This window comes from Vicia villosa, linkage group LG3 (genome assembly GCF_029867415.1).
Source record: "Vicia villosa cultivar HV-30 ecotype Madison, WI linkage group LG3, Vvil1.0, whole genome shotgun sequence".
Classification (NCBI taxonomy): domain Eukaryota; kingdom Viridiplantae; phylum Streptophyta; class Magnoliopsida; order Fabales; family Fabaceae; genus Vicia; species Vicia villosa.
In genome coordinates this window covers 205,048,254-205,069,266 of record NC_081182.1, presented here as the reverse complement: position 1 = coordinate 205,069,266, position 21,013 = coordinate 205,048,254, and the positions used below count along the sequence as shown (strand labels likewise).

The window sequence follows — 21,013 nt, the reverse complement described above, 5'->3', positions numbered from 1 at the left end:
TTGTGGCGCCGTTATAGCAGATTATGGCGGAAAACATGCAATTTTGGCCTATATTTACCATTGCACAAAGCCCAAAAACCGCCATGTACATCCGCCATAGCGCCACAGTTTGATAACACTAGTAAGAAGTCTTTAATACGGGCCCGGTTTAATATTAATTTATCAAAATACACCAACCGTAACTCAATTAGAAAGTTAGTTAGTTAGCTGAATTCTGTTATAGCTTGTAACTAATTTTTCCAACTGCCTAGTCTACATAAGCTGACATTGGAGTAGTTTCAGCTTAATAAACCATTGAAGTTTGTAATTCATTCTTCTGTTTTCATCTTCTGCTAACACTCTGATGGTATCAGAGTGAATTCATACTGATTTGTTTATGCTACGCTAAATGAACAAGATTCATCTACTGTTTCTTTGACTACGATCAACTTCTCTTTTCTTTTTCACCAAGTTCAAATTTTTTTCACCAACATTCATGGAGAAGGGACTAAATTCTCAGAATCAAAAACAGGATCAAACATTAATCCTAGATCTCTATTATGTTTACCCGGAGAAAACTATCATGCCTGGGCACTGTAGATGCATAGAGCCTTAGCAAGGAAGAACAAGTTTAAGTTTGTAGACAAATCGATTGGAAAGATCTCAACGATCAATATATGCGAGGTAGATAAAATTCAAGTTATACAGTTGCAACAATAAATTGCAAATCTGAAACAAGGTAACCATAAAATTTCTGAGTATTTTACAGAGTTAGCATTGCGAGAAAAATCGGAGTAGTACCTACCTTTGCCTCATTGTAGTTATCGACATCCATATATTTAGTTGAAGGATTAAGCTACATTTTGGGATTTATTTAATAATTGTCTCACAGACAATATAACAAACAGGTTAAAGGCAAGACTAACCAGAACCAATAAAATGGTTCATATATTGGAATGTTAATGTTCATAATCTCAACAAATCAGTGAAATCACAATTATCATTTTTGTTAAGAAAATGATTACATAACATAATCAAAACAAACCTTTGCTCTTAAATGATTTTTGGCGTCAACTTGTCACTTAAAACAAGATCAGAGAATTCACAAAATAGCACAAAATGAAACTAGTGTTGTTATAGGAAATGCATAAATGTACATTTCTCTACCATTAAAATAGTTTCTGTGAAGGATAGATGATAAGATATACATACAACATATTTGGTAATAAATTTATTAACTTGATGAAAGCACAATAAACGAACAATGCAAGTGGCTTATCGCGTGGCTTATCTCTTGTTCAAAATTTGTTGAAAACACGGTAAATTTTTCGAGTGGCTTATCGCGCCATCAACGAGTGGTTTAAACACCATCTGAATGTGTATCTCTTGTAACAACTCATTCCAGTGCAAGTGATAATCGTAACTTTGAATGGGCTGTTTTATCCTGGAGACATCGTCGAAACTCGACCACATTGAATAATCACTGGCAGTACGACGAAACGTCTTCAAGAAAGTGACCTAATACGCGACTCGTCCCGATAATTTTCTTGTGGCAATTTTACAAAACCGAAAAACAACAGTTTTTGTGAAAGATAGATGATTAGATATACTTACAACATGATTGACAATATATTTATCAAATTGCAGATAGCACAAAGGCTAAACATGAGAATGTTACAAACATGCTTTTAACTAACCATGGAATTCACTCGCCAAACCAAAAGAAGCATACTGATTTATTTTTGGATACGACGCGAGGGACCAAAGGATGTCCATCATAGTGTTTATGAATCTTAGAATAGACCATTTGGTATTGTGTTTTCTTGAAGCTTTGTCTAAATCCTCATCCATATATCGAATCGTAAGTATAATTTCAAGGGTTCCATTTGAACTCGTAGTATTTCTCAAAAGTGCCAAATTTAGGCAATATGTCCACCTTTGGACTTGCTAGAAGATTTATGAATCCTTTTGTTGCACCAGAATAACTAGCCAACAAAATTTAGCGATGCAAGAAGTTACGAAAAAGTTTTCAGTTCAAAGGAGTCTCTAAGTTTGAAGTCTTAGAACTAATAAAGGGCAGTCTGCCATTTTACGAAACGTTGGAATTGGACATTTCTAGGAGAAGATGCTCTGAAAAACAACTCCAAGAATATGGTAAAATTGTTGGTGTTATTGGTAGTAGTCAAACCAGGATACTTGCATCAGATTGTAAGGGGTGTTATTTCCATAGGCACATTGGGAACAACTTCAGGGTGAAAGTGAGGCTCAAGAAAGGCGACAAGAAGGACTCTAGTGCTGGAGGGGATATAAGTCACTATCTTAGCCATAAATCAGTGTCAAGAGACATTTCATCGGTGTACGAACTCATGTTTGAAGAGGAACATTTGGAAGCTTTACAAGTAAACATGAATGGATAACTTCAACAAAGATTTGAGGATTTTAGAAAACAAACAAATCCAAGTTTTCATAGACATCCTTCATTCTAGTTGTGCCAACAAAACTCTGACAACACATTACAACAAAGTTGAAGCATATATTGAATCAGTTCATGTAATTGCGAATAAAAAAATACCAACACAGAATAACAAAGTTGGAGAATACATTAAATCGGTTCATGAAAATTCTGAATAACAACACATAGCTCGTGTAGTTGAAAATCTTAAAGAGGTTGCATTTTCTGTTCCAAGCTTTGCTATCACATCTTCTATTGAAAGGGTTTAGCATTAAAAAATTCAAAATATATTTATAATTGCAACAAGATTATCATTGCCAACATAGTTAATCATTTTTGTGAAAGATATATGATTAGATATACTTATACTGGTCATGTGATTGATATACTTGAGAATACCAACAAATCAATCACAAAAAGATATTAATTTACAACCAATAGTGGATGAGAACAACATGTTCTGTACCAAAGACTTCACCTACGATCTTAGCATGATATGAAATAAAGGTCGGCATCGATGTTGGCCAGAAACAAAAGTCTGAGTTAGATTTTCAGCATAAACAAAAGGGATGGTCACCTCTCCATCGAAGATAAAGAATGACCGACACACAAAAGAAAGATTATCGATCCAACATTACATAAGGGGCGTGAAAATTATGCATGGAACAGCTCCAAAATTTTAAAAAAATACCAACACAAAACAACAGAGTTGGAAAATACTTTCAATCAGTTCATGAAAGGGTTTAGCCTTAAAAAAAATAAAACAATACAATATAGCAGCATATTGTTAAAGACGTATGACGGAAACTCAACTTCCAGTGTATGAACTAGGAAGGAATATACAAACAGTAGATTGAAAAGATTAAGAAAGTGGTGGTGCTTCATGTTGGTGGCAGTGCATATGTCTTGGTAGTAGGAAGTGCAAGATCTTTGAGGCTGACTTGCAAGAAAGAGGTCACATAGAGTTGCCACTGTTCAACATCAAATACATACAGAGTGTTATTATTATGGAAAATATCACAATGACTAGCAAAGAAAAAATGAACACATGGGTTGTACTTGCCTGTGACAAAGAAGTCATTTCTACCGCTCAATTCCGTCAATCTAATGTTGCTGAATACCGTCAATCTTCACAGTAGGGATGTGACTAATTGTATGCCAACGCTCACATCCATCCTTTTTGTACTTCTCCTTAAGTAACGGATAACTGTGAATGATCAAAGTATTAAGGGAGTACCGCGGACTCTCCTGCTATCTTTGAATGAAAATCTCATGAATGTGAAAGGCTGATACATATCATGCCTTTGACTTCCATGATAAATCTGTAACATGATTGACAATATATTTATCAAATTGATGTAAACCCAAAAAGCTAAACATGAACAAGTTATTATAGTACTAAGGAAGATAAATAATTTGGCTTAGAAAATGAAAAATGCCATGAAGTGGTTTTGAGTAACCTGTGTTAATGCAGTACTTGAAATAGACTATAGAAGTTTTATACTAGACAAAGCATTTGATGATGAACATGGCATAGCAAATTGAGAGAGTTATGTGCTAGATACAACTCTAAAATAGAAACACACATAACTCATAACTGCTAAGCATAGCTGACATCAATGAAAAATAATTATTATAGTCGAAGTCAATACAGAGACATTGAGAAGTGAAGTTGGCCTATTATATTATGCAGTGGCGGCTTTGAAAATGAACTGTTAGTTCAATTTTACTTTTACAACAAAAGTGAAAACTGGACAATTAACATTAAACATTCTCTAAGTTTTATAAGGGAAAAACCTCAAACATGTAAATAACTAACTTAAGCCTGCCTCCATCCGGAAACGTCTGCCAATTGGATCGGCTTACATAGACTTGTCACTGTCACTGTTCAACATCAAATGCAAAGAGAGCTTTATTATTATGGCTAATAAAAAATTAAAAAAAAAATGAACACATGGGTTGTACTTACCTCATTTCCTTTTCCGAAATAAAAGAAGGCTGCTCAAAACCGTCAATCCTCACTTCATAGATGTGACTAATTGTATGCCAACGTTCTCCTCCCTCCTTTTGGTACTTCTCCTTAAGTAATGGACAATCTTCAATCTCCAAATCAAAAATGGAACCCCACTCCTCTGGCAAGTGCTCAAGACTAGGGCAATTGTGAATAATAATATAAACATTAGATTTGTGGTGGAGACAACCCCAGTCCTCTCTCGAAGCTTTCAATTTAGGACAATTAACTATTTTAAGATTGGTCAAGTTGGAAGGGAAACCTCCCATAGGAAAACATTCTAATTCTGGACAATTAGACAGCCCTAGATATTTAAGATTGGTGAACAAGTGTGGTGAAAAAGGCAAGGAGGAGGACTTCCATCCTGTTATTGAAAATCCCCAAAGAGAATTATAACAACACAAATTCAAAGAAGGACATTCTACAAAGTCCTTGAAATCCAACTCTATTAATTCCAGATTGGGATTATTGATTAAATGACCCATGGGGAACTCAACATACTGATTTTCATCAACTCTGAACCTTTTCAAGCTGGATGACAACTCATTTATCAAAATCCGACCACATCTCTTTATTTTTAACTTTTTGATATTATCACAAATGGGAATTGATACGGCCAGCATTTTGCAATCCCCAATCTCCAATTTCTGTAATGAAGGAAGGTGTTGAGGCAGTGATACCCTTTTCAATTTGGGACAATTTGTTATAGAAAGCTCTGTAAGTAAAGGAAACCCATCAATACATAACCATTCCTCCAAATTGTCCATATTCTCAAAGCCCAAAATTTCAAGAGACTTGAAGTTATGGCTGGAAAACTCTTTTCCGATGATCTTTATTCCATGACAGTCTGAAATATAAAGCTTCTTGAGTAAATGACAACCACTTAGCCAATTAGGAAAGCTATTACCTCTGTACATGCTGATGGTGAGTATCTTCAAGTTACTATTTGGTTGAAGAGCCTCCAACAAAGACATATTGCTTTCAACTATTGATCCATCCACATCTTCTCTTCCGCCATCAAATATCATCCCTATTTCTTCCAAATACATCTTATCTTTCAAACTTCTTGTTGTAACATTTGTATGATCTATGACTTTACCCAACCCTTTAATATAAATTGTTCCACGAAGATGGTTTAGTTTCTCCAACTCCTTAAGATCTGATCCGTTCTGCTCTTCCACTATAAAAGAATTTAAGGTCTGGAGATTGCTTAGACTTCCTATATTCTTTGGTATCTTCTTTATAGAACCGGGAAGTTCAAGGTGGCGTAAATTGATGAGTTTGTAAAAATTTGAAGGGAGCTCAGTCAATTCATTACATTCATCCAACAAGAGTGTTTGCAAATTATATAGCATACAAATGGTGTCAGGTAACCTTGAAATTCTATTAATAGAAAGATCTAGATAACGCAAAAGCTTTAAATTGCTTATCTCATCAATTAGCTCTGAGATGCCGCAAAAAAATAATGATAATATTCGCAAATATTTTAGTCTTGAAAACATATCACGTTGCACATTGCTGCTTATCAATATACCAAAGTCGCCTTCTAATAAAAGACTACGTAGGCCCTTAAGCTCACAAATTGGCTCTAGTAATTTGTCAACAAAATTTGATTGAAGAGACCATCTAATGTGACGTGTTCTTCCAGGGATACCTTCCACCTTAGCTTCGTTTATTCGCATACAATATTCTCCTGACACTGATTCAGCCAAATCATTAACAAGGTCATGCATGTCAGAGTCATAGTAGGCTGATTGTTGGAAAAATGAAATTGACTCTAGATCACCAAAAATTTCATTACCCAACTCTTCTTCACTTTTTTCTGTTCTACAACACTTAAGCAAACCTTCTGCCATCCAAATCCTGATTAAATCGTCTTTTCTAAACCAATAACCTTTAGGAAATATAGAACAATAAGCAAAACAACGTTTATGATTGGAAGGTAGATTATGGTAACTCAATCTCAGCACTGGGTTAATGTTGTTGTCCCCATCGGATAAACGCCACATATCAGTCTCCAATATCTTCATCCATTCATGCTGAGAGAATTTTTTTCGCAACAGTTGGCCCATTGTTTTTACAGCTAAAGGCAATCCTCCACACTTTTCCACAATTCTTTTGCCAATTGATTCAAGGTTTGGATTTTCACACACATTTTTGCCATGAAACGCATGTGTTGCAAATAAACTCCAACAATCGCTTTTCCCCAATTTCTGTAGATCAAGTAACTTGGTGGATTTCAAAACATTTGCTACCTCCTTGTCACGTGTTGTCACTATAATCTTACTTCCGTAAGATCCATGGTTAAAAGGAAGTAGTAACTGCTCCCAACAATCCGCATTCGCGTTCCATATATCATCTAAAACAAGCAAGTATTTTTTGCCCGTTAGTACGCGTTGTAGTCTCTGTTGAAGTAAATTGAGAATAGATTCATCATCATCTGCCGGAGAATGAAATGACTTGAGAATAGCTTTGGTGAGTTCAACAACATCAAAAGATTCAGAAACATAAACCCATGCTTTATGTTCAAAATGATTCTCAATCCTACTGTCATTGTACACAAGCTTAGCAAAGGTGGTCTTGCCAATCCCACCCAGACCAACTATGCTAGACACAGGTGTTTGATTGTCACTGCCATTGTTTGAAAGTAAAAATTTGATCATTTCATCTTTCTCATCATCTCTACCATATATGCGGGATGCATCCACCAAATAGGAAGTTTGCGGTCTTTCTAAAGGTTTCGAGCTGACTCCAACTTCATTACGAGTCAAAGATCCATTTTTCAATTCCAGCACATCTTTTTGCTCAGCAAGATGCTTTAGATTCTTTAGCAATTCTTTGACTCGAGATTCAAATGGATTAATAAAAGTTGAAACATAACCAAAATAGTTGTTCCTACTGGTAGTAGGTTGAGATTCAGCTCTTATCTTCTTCAATAGTGCATCAGTGGCAATCTCATCCAAGAGTTGGTCAGCCTCATACATAGCATGTTTAACATCACCAAGCCACTTCTTGACATTTCGGATTTGGTATTGTTTAATCTCTGCATCATCCAACACTTGGTTGATAGAATCAAGGGTTGACTCAAGTTCCTCCACCAACTTTTCAAGCTTGCCTCTACGGAAATAGTCAGTGAAATTACTTGAAGCCAACTTATCAAAAATCATTTGAAAGAAAGACGAAAGGCATGCTCCAGCAACAAGTTCTGCCATGACTTTTCTGTACCACAAAATAAAGGAATTTGAGAGATGAGTGTAATGCACATGAAAGGATATATATCTGCAGTAATGGTTATGTAGAATATAAACATAGATGTTGTTATTTTTATCTCCGCGCAAATAAACTATTGTAATACTGATTCATACAATAATAATGAAAAGGGCATTGAGCAATTCACTTAAACATATATGTATATATAAATTTAAAGGGCATTGATTCATTTTTGTATGTTATGATTTAAATTTAAAATAGTAGTACAAGTTATATATCCAAAATAATAGTTGTATCGATTAAAGATAAATTATTGGTATATATAAATATGATAATAATTTATATATTTAATTTTAATGCAATTTTTTGCAAAATACTTAAAGACATGTGATGTTGTATTTTGTTTTTTTTTTATAAGCAAAATTTGTATTAATAGAAAGTACAATGGGTACCCAACCATATAAGAGAAAAGAACTATAAAGAGTGTCAACTGAATCAAAGTCTAAAATAGAAGGGATAAGTCAATGATTCACACGACAATCCAAAGGATTAGAACACCAATCAAACCAAATAAAACCATTTGCACCTTTGGTTTTTGCAACAAACGTTCCAAGCCAACACTTTAGTCCTATCAACCACTTCACTAGCCCGCACAACCGCTAGTTGAAAGACAACCTCATTTCTACTTGGCTAAATAGCCCAACAAACCGAAAGCCAAACCAAGAGACGATTGCTCTTGTTCATCCTTCCTTTTAGCAAAAAACTAAAACTACTGAGATTAGTACCAGAAGCATCTAACTCAAATTGAAACTACAGTTTCATCCACTCGTAAATTTGCTCTCAAACATGAAAAGGCATAAAACAACCGAAGAAGAGATGGGGAATAATTTCAAAATAAATAGAACAGATGGGACATCCAAGAGAGTTAGATCCATTGATGATCCCCCTAAATGACAAAGCCTCCTGACTAGTTAACCTGTTCAACAAAAATCTCCATCCAAAAACTAGAACTTTGCTAGGCACATTTGTTATCCAAAGCAGATCCAACAACTGAAAGTAGTACTCATCAATCCGCACCTCTAAACCAAAAGCATTTTCTAAACCTTGATAACTACTTTTAACCGAGAAACTGTTATTGCTCCTCCACCACACAAAAGAATCCTTCATTTGCTGATGAATCTGAACATCCTGCATAATGGAATAGAGAGATTCCAACTCAATTTCTTCCTCCGCCCGCAACAACCTCTCAGGCTTAAGCTTCACCTCCCAAATCCAAACATTTTCCATCCAAGCCCCCATCGAAGAAACCATTATTGTTCTATTCTTACATGTCAATCTATTTATCGAATTTTTCATTAATAAATAGGCCTCTTATCAAACTGAATGAGAATAATATTTTTCTTTAGCCTTAACTTACTTACCTCATCATATGTGCAATCTTCCTAGTGAGTTGTTGCTCAATTCTATGGAGCCCGTCCTTCCCTAATTCGGAGTAATTGAAACTTTTTAAACTCTTGACAGTTTTTTCAAGATAAGATTCATATCAGACAGATCTTGCATAAGCGGAGGGTGTTGGTTGACTCATAAGTTATTTTGTGTCTACTGTTTAAGGGTCTATCGAGTTTATTTCTTATTTGTTTGTAACATGCAGAACGAGTGAATCAATTTAGTATAGATTTTTTACGTGGTTGGGGTTGTAGTTACCTCTTCCTAAGGACCTTCTGACTCTTTTTAAGGTGTTTAGGTCATTGGGAGGCATGTTCATCATAAGATTAGATCATTTTCACATCATGGAAATGGAATCTTGACAGGTCCACTACGAAACTCTTGTGTTTTCTCCATTTGGCTTAAGAACCTTAGTATTTATTTTATCCAATAGCAGATTGAGAGTTTGTTACCTTTCAGTGACGTTTTTGGTGGTTTTTTTAGAGGAATTTTTCTACTAATGGTGGTTCCTTTTGGGCTGACTTTTAGCCTCTTTCCATTTTCCACGGTGTTTGCATTGTCATTTTTTGTTTTTTCTTTCTTTGGTCGTTCTTGTTTTGTTGTTCTTGTAACCTTGGTATGGTATATATTGTGTCTAATTTAGTTTGTTCGATGTACTTCTGGGGCCTTTAGTTGTCGATTTAAAAATAGAGTGGGACTAGTTTTTGACGGGTTATTTGATTTGAGCGACGCACTGATGGATGCCACATTTTTTCATTAATTTGTTTGCAAGTTTGTTTGTATGCTTAGACCAACCACTCTATTTTTATGATTCCTAATCAAACATATCAGTTTAATTCCAATTTTACCAACCATACTTGCCAAAAGTAAAATACAAGACAATCCTTTGTTGTGTAGGGATTCCAGAGGTGTATATGGTTGTTTTGTATTAGAGGAAGCAGATGCGGGGATGGTGAGAAGCTTTGTATATGGTGCTTTGCATAATGAACAGGATTCGCTTTCAACCTCAGGGCTGAGGTATTTATTATAAATCCCTAGACCTGAACCTCAAGTTCTAATAAAATAATAACCGCTCCCAAGAGTATGGAGAGTGAACAACTAATTTCCTATTATTCAGAAGAATGTGATATTTCCCTTTTTAACTTCCTTATCCTACTATTGTTGGGCTAGGACACGTCAGCACTCACATTCTCACGAATCGAGCGAGTCACCCATAGAGTGGGAGACCAAATCAAGAAATGAGATCCCCTCCCTAAATGGGAGGCTATGGAGTCTCTCGCGTGGGAGATGTTCCACCTCGCATGTCTTGAGAGTTAGGGTACCTCCTCTAGGGGACTTTTACACTTATTCCAATAGACAATCTCTGAAGCACGGTGTCTTTATAAAATACAAAGTTATTTCAATTGTTTAGCTTAAGTTGTTTAGACGAGACTCTCAATTGAGTCCCTTAGGTGAGACTTTAAGTAGAGTCCTTCGGGTGAGGGTCTTTATTGAGTCCCTTTAGAGAAACTTTAAGTTGATTCCCTTAGGGCAAGAGTTTAATTCGAGTCTCTTAAGAAAAACCTTAAGTTACATCTCTCTGGTGATACTCTAAGTTAAGTCCTTCATGCGAGACTTTGAGTTGATTCCCTCATGCAAGACTTTAAGTTGTTTAAGGGCGGGAATGATCCTCCCTTGAAAGTTCAACGTTTATATTATCTTTTAGAGGGTGGCAAGGATATTCATGTAGAAGTCTGATATTCATGTCAACTTAGGAACGAAATAACTTATTGTAAATAACAATAAGATTTTCAAAGAGATTCCCAAATTGATAGGCCAAATGCCTTTTGTATTTAAACACATAACCAAAAAACAATTAACTATAGTAATATCACACGTTAATAGAGTTCCACGTTCTGGGGATGAGTCGTCCACCAGCTCTTCAATCTTGTAGGTTCCGTGAGGTATTTTCTGACATATGTTGTTGGTCCTTCCTAATTGAGTTATAGTTTCACCTACTGGATGGGAACAACAACATGTCTAAGTACTAGTTCTCCTTCTTGCATTTCCCTCAAAACCCCTTTTGACTTGTACATTCTGGATGTTGTTTTCTTGGAAAAATATTCCTTCATGTGAGCAACATCCCTCTTCTCGTCAATTAGGTCGATTGCGCGTCTAATCCTTGCCTCGTTCTCTTTCGCATTATATAGAGAGCGCCACCAAGTGGGTGTGTTTATTTCAACAGGTAGCATGATGTCCTTTTCGTATACCATTATGAACGAAGTCTCTATAATGGTTAAATGAGGGGTATATACGGAATGTCGTACTTAAATAGTTTCACTGCCTAAGATAGTATCCTTCCTTCTAGATCTGGCTTCTTCAAGACCTCTTGAATGTGGTAGTTGGTTTTCACCATAACCCGATGCCCCTGAAAGTAGGGTATGAGTTTTCTTGTAGTTATCACGACCACCAAGTCTTTCAAAATTTTGATATCAAGCCTCAACACCCTTAAACACTTAGTTCACAAAATGGACATGTCGCTCAGCTTTATCTATATCTTGGACGAGCATCAAACTCATCGCATGGTTAGTAACAAACAAATAGAGGCAGAAGGGAGAAACTACTATTAGGCGAGTCAAGATGGGCAACAATGTCAGGAAGACCTTTAATTTTGGGAATGCCTCTTCGCACTTGCTCGTCCAAGTGAACATATCCTTTTTCTTCAAAGTGGAAAATAAATGAAAAGCATTGTCATCTGGACAAGAAAGGAAAAGAGATGGGGAAGATAAATGCCACGTTAGTTGTTGAACCTTTTTAACGTACATAAGGCTTCTCGTGTCACTGATGGTCTAACACTTATTTGGGTTCACATTTATACCTCTCTTGATTAATACAAAACCTAGAAACTTGATCTTGTATGCCAAAGGAGCACTTAGCAGATGCATGTTGTAGTTTTTTACTGACTCAACGATATCTTATAGGTTTATTGAATGGCTCTTCCCTTTTAAGGTCTTTACTATCATGTCATCATTGTATACCTCCAGGTTGTTCCCTATCTATTTAGAGAATACTGTGTCCATGAGTATTTGTTAAATGGCTCTTAATTCTTTAGCCCAAATGGCATGACATTGAAGCAATAATTTATGTGATTGTACATGAATGTTTTCTTGGGCGCATCCATAAAATCCATCAAGATCTAATTGTAGCAAGAATAAGCGTCCATAAAAATCAATGTATTGTAGCTAGAGGATATTTCAATGAGACGAACTATGTTGGATAAGGGATATGGACCTTTGGGACAATAGCCATTAAGGCCAATGAAGTCGACGAACATACATCACTTGTTTGATGAATTCCTCACCAGTATAGGTAGTTTACCTCAATTATAAATTCTCCGCTTCTCACGTTCCGTACTTCTTTATTAATAATTGTTGTCTTCTGTTCTACCTTGATTTTCCGCTAAGATAATACCTTTCCTGCGAGGTCAATAGCGAGGCGATGTCAGACCACTCTTGTACATATTCCTGACATATTTGAAGACTCATGGGCGAACAAGTATATGTTCCTCCTTAGTAGGGCGACCATCTCTTCCTCCTTAGAAATAAGGAGGTGCCTAATTTGGTGACTTGATGTTTCAAAGGCCTAATCCAGACTTCTTTCAAATCCTTCATGGGAATGAGCCTTTTATTTTAGGTAAATAATCTAGGGTTCCATCTTGTGACATCTTCCTCTCGTGCTTCTGGCTTAGGGCAATGTTTTTGACAACGTGATACTTCAAGCCTATTTAAAGGGTAGGCATGACCATCCGTAGCAAGTTAAAGGCAGGATTTCCTAGGATGGCATTGTATGGAGACAAGGCATCCACCACGAGATACCTTACTTTGATTGTTTTTACGCTTTCCTATGAGCCTAATGTTGTTTCAATTGTTAAGGGATCATTTACTTATACATGTTTATCTGACAGATCAATCAAAGAATCTTGGAATGCTCTCATATTGTCTGGGTCAAGCTGAATTCTTTAGAAGGTGCTATAGAATAAGACCTTTGTCAAGCTTTTTAGGTCGATTGATACTCGCTTTATATTCCATCATAATATTGCACCATGATGACCATAAAATCATTGTTGTGAGGGATAATTTTAGTGTCGTCTTTATTGGAGGTGATTTTAAATTCTGGCTCTCTTCCACAGTTTTGGTGATGTTACTAGGTATGATGTTTGCCGTAAAAACGTTCCTGACATACTTCCTCAAAGAGGAACTAGAATCTCCTCTATATTTGTTGACAATTCTCTTAGAACTTTATTTAATACTTTTTATTAATGTATCCAAAGTATCAACAAACCAACATTTAATAACTTTTGAAATTTGTTGTTAGTAATATATAGAAAGAAAAAAAATTAACTATATCCTCTTAAATTTATTGATAAAAGGATTACTTTTTAAAAAGTTATTTTATTTAAAATTTTGATGTATATTTTGGTAATTCTTTTATGCACTCATATGTCCTCTTACAGACCCGGGGTAAAATCTTCAAAATACTTCTATATTTTGGATGTGTATCTCCAAAGACACATTTTTCTATAAAAAGAATGATTTTGGATATGTATATCGGAACTTTTTTTTAGAAAAATGTGACTTCGGAAATGCACATCCGAAATAACTCAATTTTTGGTCTTGGAATTTTTGAATATGTATATCCGAAAAAACTCAATATTTATTAAAAATTAAAATCAAGGTGAATCAATTGTATTAATAATATAATTAATTGTATTAATCAAAATATATAATTAAGTATATATCATTTTAATCAAAATATATAGTTAAATATATATCATTTTATCATGATATATAATTAATTAAATATTTAAATCAACACATTATTCTCATATAAAATTAATTAAAAAAATTAATATAAATTAAAAATTATAATGCTTATAAATTAAAATATCCCTGGACAAATTAAAATATTATTTAATCTTCTATTCCTTATTTATAACAATTTATATTTAAGTTATTCTTTATTAATAATAACTCACTGTAATTATTATATAATTATATAATAAATAAATATTATTTCAAAATAAAATAAAGTTTCTTTTTGAATATTGAATACTTCGGATATGCATATTCGAATTAACCAATATCTCAACAAAAAAAATTAAAAGAATTTTTTCAGATATGCGTATTCGAAAAAACACCTGAAATTTTAAATTCAATGTTTAAATAAAAAAAATTCAAAGAGGATGATTTTGGATATACATTTTCGAAATCATTAAAAACATAATAAGAGTGCCTTCGAATATGCATATCCGAAAGATATTTTGAAAATATTATGGGTGTTTTTCACCTTATATAAATGCATAAAGAAATTTTCTATATTTTTTAAGCGTTTGTGAGCCCATTGATAATTACATGTTTATGTTATTACTTATAAAAATTAATCTTCCAATTTTTAAAGAGGAATTTGAAAAAATTCTTAACATTTTAAAAAAAATTTTAAAAAATCGTTTAAAAAAATTAAAGTTAAAAGAAATATCTTCTTTTAATTCTCATGGATAAGAATCTAGAAAAAAAAAATTCCTAGTCAAATGTTTAATATTTTTTAATAAAAAGAATATAGATTAAAAGTAGTATTCTTTTATTTTTATTTTTATTAGAGAGAGGGCTAAATGCCCGGAGAAAGAAAACTACAGACAAGTAATTCTAGGATCATTAATGTTGTTCTCATCTGCTCTACAAATATTCTCAAAATTAATAGGACAATCTGCGAAAATGCTATACTCTTCCTTCAAGGAAAAACTATGGTTTATCAGTGCATCAACCACTTGATTAACTTCCCTAAGAACATGGACAATTTCCAACTCCCAGTCTAGATCCCACATACTAATTATCATGGTCACAAGATTATTCCCTCATCGATGGATAATCCTCCTCTCTTTGACATCCTGAACCACTACCAATGAGTTCACCCTCAGCTCTACCTTACAAAAGTGCATATTCCTAGCAAGCTGCAACCCTTCATAGAGACCCCATAGTTCATCCAGATAAGGGTCCCCTCTCCCAATTAATTTCAAAAACCCACTAATTCATTCTCCGACACCCCCTCGAATCACACTGCCACAATCAATAATACCATTTTTACAAGCTCCATCGATATTAATGCAAATCCACCTACTTTTAGGAGAAACAAAGTGAAGTTGCTTAGTAATTTTTCTTCCCATACAACAGTCTCGCATAATTACATATGATATCGCATAACATCCAATCACCCTCCCCACTCTCTCCACCTGATTATGCGGCCAAACGAAACCTTCATTAAACTTCTCTTTATTCCTCCAGATCCACAACATATGGAAAGCATTCTCCAAAAATTTGTCTCAATTTTCCGGCCAACCAAGATTCCGTTTATTGCATAAATTCATGTTGATCCATGACGACAGGTTACACATGAAAAAGCTATACCTTTTGGTAATTGGGACAATACTGCACCAAAACTGATACACCAATTTACAGTCCCGCAGCACGTGAAGAGCTGTTTCCGAGAAGCCATGACAGTAGTCACAATTGCGTATGCCAAGTCCCATACAGTGCTTCCGTACATTAGTGAGCAATCGATTATGCTTAACTTTCCAAAAAAAACACCCGAACCCGCTCTGGGGCTTTTAGCCGCCATATCCGAATCCAAGTCGTGTTTCTCTGCCTGTTGCTGAAAATTGCACATTTTGTAGTACATGTTAGCAACAGAGGTCAGCTTCGGATCCGTATCCCAGCTCACCCTCTCATCAGCACCGTAATTGTCATGTGGAGGTATGATAACACCTATTTTGCCTAAGAATCATGCAGGAATCCACTGTAGCATACTCCAATTCCATTGCCCGTCAAGAACAACATCGGCCAGCTTTGCATTATTGCAATTTGCTGGTATATCCAACAGTATCTCAGCCAGCCTTATACCTGCGGCAATCCACGCATCATGACACAACTAAATTGTTCTCCCATCTCTAACTAGACATTCCTTATAATCTTACATCAAAGGCCACAACTTGATTATACTTCTCCATAAATGAGAATCAGTAGACTGCACTTCCGTATGATTACCGCAGTTATTTCGCTGGTATTTTCCACGAAGAACTTAACACCACAAGTCTTGTGAAGTATCCTACAGTCCACGGACTAGCTTCATAATACATGTCTTATTCATTACATGCAGTCTCCGAAGCCTCAATCCACCAAGGATTTTCGGTTGAGTGATCATCTCCCAACCCACTTCATGATACTTCCATCGAAACTCTGTATCCCCCCATATAAACTACCGCTGAATTTTATGAATTACCTCTACTCTAGTCTTAGTAAGCATACACGTCATCATAGGATAAATTGGTGTGGCCTCCAAAATGCTCTTAGCCAACATTGTTCTCCCCGCCAAAGAAAGTTGCTTTGCCTTCCACTTCACGAGCTTAGCCTTTACTTGGTCAATGACGTACTCAAAATCTTTTCTCTTGGGAGCTTTACCAGTGAGAGGCACTCCAAGGTAATTTTTAAGGACATTGGTCTCACGAAAACCATATATGTGAAGGATATCCTCTTTACTTCTTCTACTCGAGTTAGCCTAAAACAATATACTAGACTTTTCATTACTCACTTGTTGGTCTGAAGCCTTGCATAAAACCTCCAAAGTTCGCATAACACACCTAATCTGGACCACATTAGCTTCGCCAAACGATAATAAGTCATCCACAAACATAAAATGGGAGATAACTGGACCATTTCTACCAGCCCTAGGAGCTTTCCATCTACCTTCATTCACTTCATGACTGATAAGATGCAAGAGCTTGTCCATGCACAACACAAACAAATAAGGCAATATTGGATCACCCAGCCTGATACCTCTCTGCAGACAAAAGAACTCTCCTCTAGCACCATTCCATTTCACATTCGTTTCCACAGTTGAAATTGCATGCAGTATCACATTCAACATACTACCCGGAATACCAACTTTAACAAGCACATGCTCTATAAAATTTCAATTTAATTTATCATATGCTTTTGAAAGATCCACTTTAATTACAAAGTAACTATTACATCCCTTCGCTTTCATCATAGTGTGCACCATTTCCTGCGCAATAATAATATTCTTGTGTATGTTCCGTTTGGTAAAGGGATATGAGTAACAACATACAATCTTTAAATTTGTCAACTAACACATTTGTGACCACCTTATAAATGGAGTTGCTCAGAGATATTGGCCTGAACTGGCTAATAAGCTTTGAATGCGAGACTTTTGGAATAAGGTAGATATCCGTTTGATTCACTTCTTTCAGCAGACTAGGATTCCTCCATACATCCTGCACAAAACCACACACGTTATCCTTAACTATATCCCATTATTTTTGGTAAGAATCGGTGGGAAATCATATGGCCCTGGCGCTTTTCGCGGATGCATATTAAAAACAGATTTTCTAACTTCTTCATCTACAATAGGACCATTCAACCTCTGCACTACATCTGGCCCAAACACGGGAAGCTTCACACTTGTGGCAATTCTCACATCATGCCTCTGATTTAACGAGAACAACTTCTTGTAGAACGTCGTCACCATATTACTAAGCAAACCAGCATCCTCAATCCATTCACCATTATCAATCCGCAGCATTAATACATTGTTCTGTCGACGTCGCGTAAACGCTTTGATATGGTAATATCGAGTATTACTATCACCATCCTGCAACCATTTTGCACGGGAACGCTGATGCCACATGAATTCCTCCTGCTGCATTATAGCGTCAACCTCAGCCTGTAAATGAAACTCAGCATAGTATAATAGTTATCCTCGAGTACCACACACTCTCAAACTTAAATAGCTTTGGAGCATGCACATGTGAACCATCGAAGGGAGATAACAACAAAGGGTGATGGTCCAAAAAACTCAACTGTGAAAACACCTTAACATAACCGTCGGGGAACATAAGTCTCTAGTTGTCATTTATAAGGGCTCTATCAAGCCTTTCTCGAATCCTTTTCCCTCCATGATACATAAGCTCTCTCCAAGTATATTTAGCACCCACCATCCATGCATCCATTAGCTGACATCCATCCACTCTTTCCCGAAATTTTCCACACCTAATGAGGCCCACGAGTGCCCCACCTCTCTTCTCATTTGCACACATAATGTCATTAAAATCTCCTGCCACAAGCTAGGCCTCCGTCATATGACAAGCAATAGCTCTTAAGTTATCCCAAATAATGCTCTGATTCACCTATGTTGGACTTGTGTATACTACAGTAAATAACCACTTGGCATAACTAGTGTAGTTCACTTATAGATGCACATACTGTAGAGATTGTTCCACTAGCTGAACATCAATGGAATCTGAACGCCAACCAATAACGATATCACCAACATATCCCACATTATCAGACGCAACAAAACCATCATACCCCAGCAACTCAAAGGTTTTCTTCAACCTCTCAGGCTGACATCGGTTTTCCATAATTACCAGTAACAAAGGTCTCCATATAATTACATATTCATTGCAATAATGATAAAAATTCTTGTTAGCTGCTCCATGGAAATTCCACACAAGTATGCTTGTTGGTGTATTCATCATAATCAATGATTATTTATAGTTAACAACCAGCCTCACTATAACTCTCCAACATGAGTTTCCTTTACAACCTCCATATCCAAAGAAATCAGTGTAAATTCTATGAATTCTTGAAGTTGATCCGGTATGGGCTCAAAAATCTCACTCGCCCCGAGGCTGTATTTCCCTAGGCCTGCATAATGCAGGACTTTACTAACATCTGGTGGCTTGGCCTTATGAGTATCATCATTTTGGAGTGGCTCCAAAACTGGCCCACCCTGGTAGCCTATGGCTATAATACTCCCGTTTTCTTCATGTTGCATATCGTTGTGGCAATGTCTCATTGGCTTGAATTGGTTCTTAAATAACACCGCCAGTTTACTTGCTTCCATAACACCTATGTTATTCTCCATAGCATTACGCCCAACATTCTTACTTATTGTCTTCCCTTTAAAGCTGCTTTGTGACCCTTGACCTAAGATTGATACCTCTTTTGCTTTTTCCTGAGTAATATTTTGACCACCACTATCCACTTTTGTACCCTTTGATGTGCTTGGAGGATCTTTTGTTATTCTTGTTGCTGCTTCATTTATTTCCAGGCTTTGTCTCATACTAACAGTCCCATCCTCTTTTTGCTTCTGAGCATGAATTATCTTGACACGCTGAACCTTCGTTGATATCACATGTTCCCCCGATTGAACTATCTCTATGATTGGCTCACTATTCACCTCCACATTGGCTTTTCCACATACAGCAATCTCGTCCATCTGATTTAATGCAGAAAAACGTGACCCTTGATGCTGCCTATCCACCACCATATCAGGCCTTTTTCTCACCATTCCAACACCATTCAACCGGCCTTTGTCCTTTGATACTCGTGTTTTACACTTTTTTTTGGACCACTTTCTATGATCCATTGCTCGTTCCTTCAAGCTGACCTCCCATAACAGTCTGGTTCCCAACCCCCACTCCTCTCTCACCTGCAAGTCCTCCAGTATTTGATTTCAGCTTGTCAGGACATCCCTCAATATAGTATTATCGTACACCTAACATGAAGGTTGCTAATAGCGCCTTGGTTAGATCAACCTCCACACATATCCTAGCATACTTCCCCCGTTCGTGCATGATCATATTCTTGTCCATCTCAACTATCTTTCCAATTCTATTATCGATGTTATGTAGAATACCACTGTCGTAATATTTAATCGGCAGCTCTGCAATTCTCACCCACACCACAACATTCTTAATTGTATCACTTTGAGGGTGGAAGTTTGAACACCATTCCTTGACTATAAGATCATGATCGTATATAAACCAAGGCCCATTCAACGTTGCTACCGCATGATCTTGATCGTGGGAAAAGTTAACAAGAAAATAATCATTACTAAGGTCAATAATGTTTATTATTCCTTTTTTCACCCACATGTGCTTCAACCTTGTCTCTAATGCCTTGAAACCGATTCTCCTACCCAACAACTTAATTATCAAACCTTTCTTTCATGGCTTATGAATTCTTTTCTCCTCAGTTTTGAATAAAATAAACAAGGAACATTCGTACCCTCCAAGTTTTTTATCCTCCACTGTTAATGCTTCCACAAACTCGTCGTCTTCCTCATCATCACTTGCCATGCCAACACTCTCCCCCTCTGCATCCTTAGTCTCAACACCATTGCCACCTAAAACCGTATCTTTGTAAGACCTACTCGTTGTGGTGATAGTTACGTCTTTCTGTGCATGTAATGTCTTATCATCACACTTTCCACGATCATTCCATCCGCAACCTTACTACTGTCCTCAATCTCCTTCGCACGCTTCGTATTTCGAACCAGCTTGTCTTCCTCCTCCAAAGACTTGCCGTTTTTGAAAACTAGGGTTTTCCCAAACCCTAACAGAGCGCTCATATTCAAGGGTTTGATATATGATTAAAAGTAGTATTCTGATTATAATGAAATGCTATTTCTCTATAAAACGAATTTTTTTTAAGTGAAAAAATTTCAAGCAACAATATTATTTATAAAAATATCATTAATAATTAGTTAATAAAGCAATTATATTAAAAAACTTTATACTTTTCAACAAAATGTAGAAGTATATTTTCTCAATTTTTAAAATTATTCTTTCTCATATCAATGACAGTGACAAATAAACAAAATTTTTAAAGTTAGTCATTGTGTTACAAAATTAATTATATTTTTTAGTTTTTTAAATATTCTAGATTAATATTAATTTTCATAAGAAGAATGTAATATAATGGTGGATTTGGAGTTTGTACCATATATTTCCTTTATATTCTCAAATTTAAGGTGCGGCTAATTTTTATTTAAAGATATTAAAATAATTACAATTTTATGTT

The 21,013-nt window shown here is 35.8% G+C and overlaps 1 protein-coding gene across 5 annotated transcripts in view; it reads right to left on the bottom strand.

Annotated features, from left to right (window-relative positions):
- Positions 1-21,013, bottom strand: part of LOC131593367 (putative disease resistance RPP13-like protein 1) — a 43,628-nt gene that overhangs the window by 18,397 nt on the left and 4,218 nt on the right. For 3 of the 5 annotated variants that reach the window (XM_058865842.1, XM_058865846.1, XM_058865843.1), the window contains exon 6: positions 4,401-7,661. In XM_058865842.1, the coding sequence (XP_058721825.1) occupies positions 4,401-7,654 (3,254 nt within the window). In that variant the 5' untranslated portion in view covers positions 7,655-7,661. Of the gene's footprint in view, positions 1-3,506; positions 3,754-4,228; positions 4,316-4,400; positions 7,662-21,013 lie in introns of those variants that run through there. The other 2 variants (XR_009280930.1, XM_058865845.1) reach the window with 2 other exon arrangements.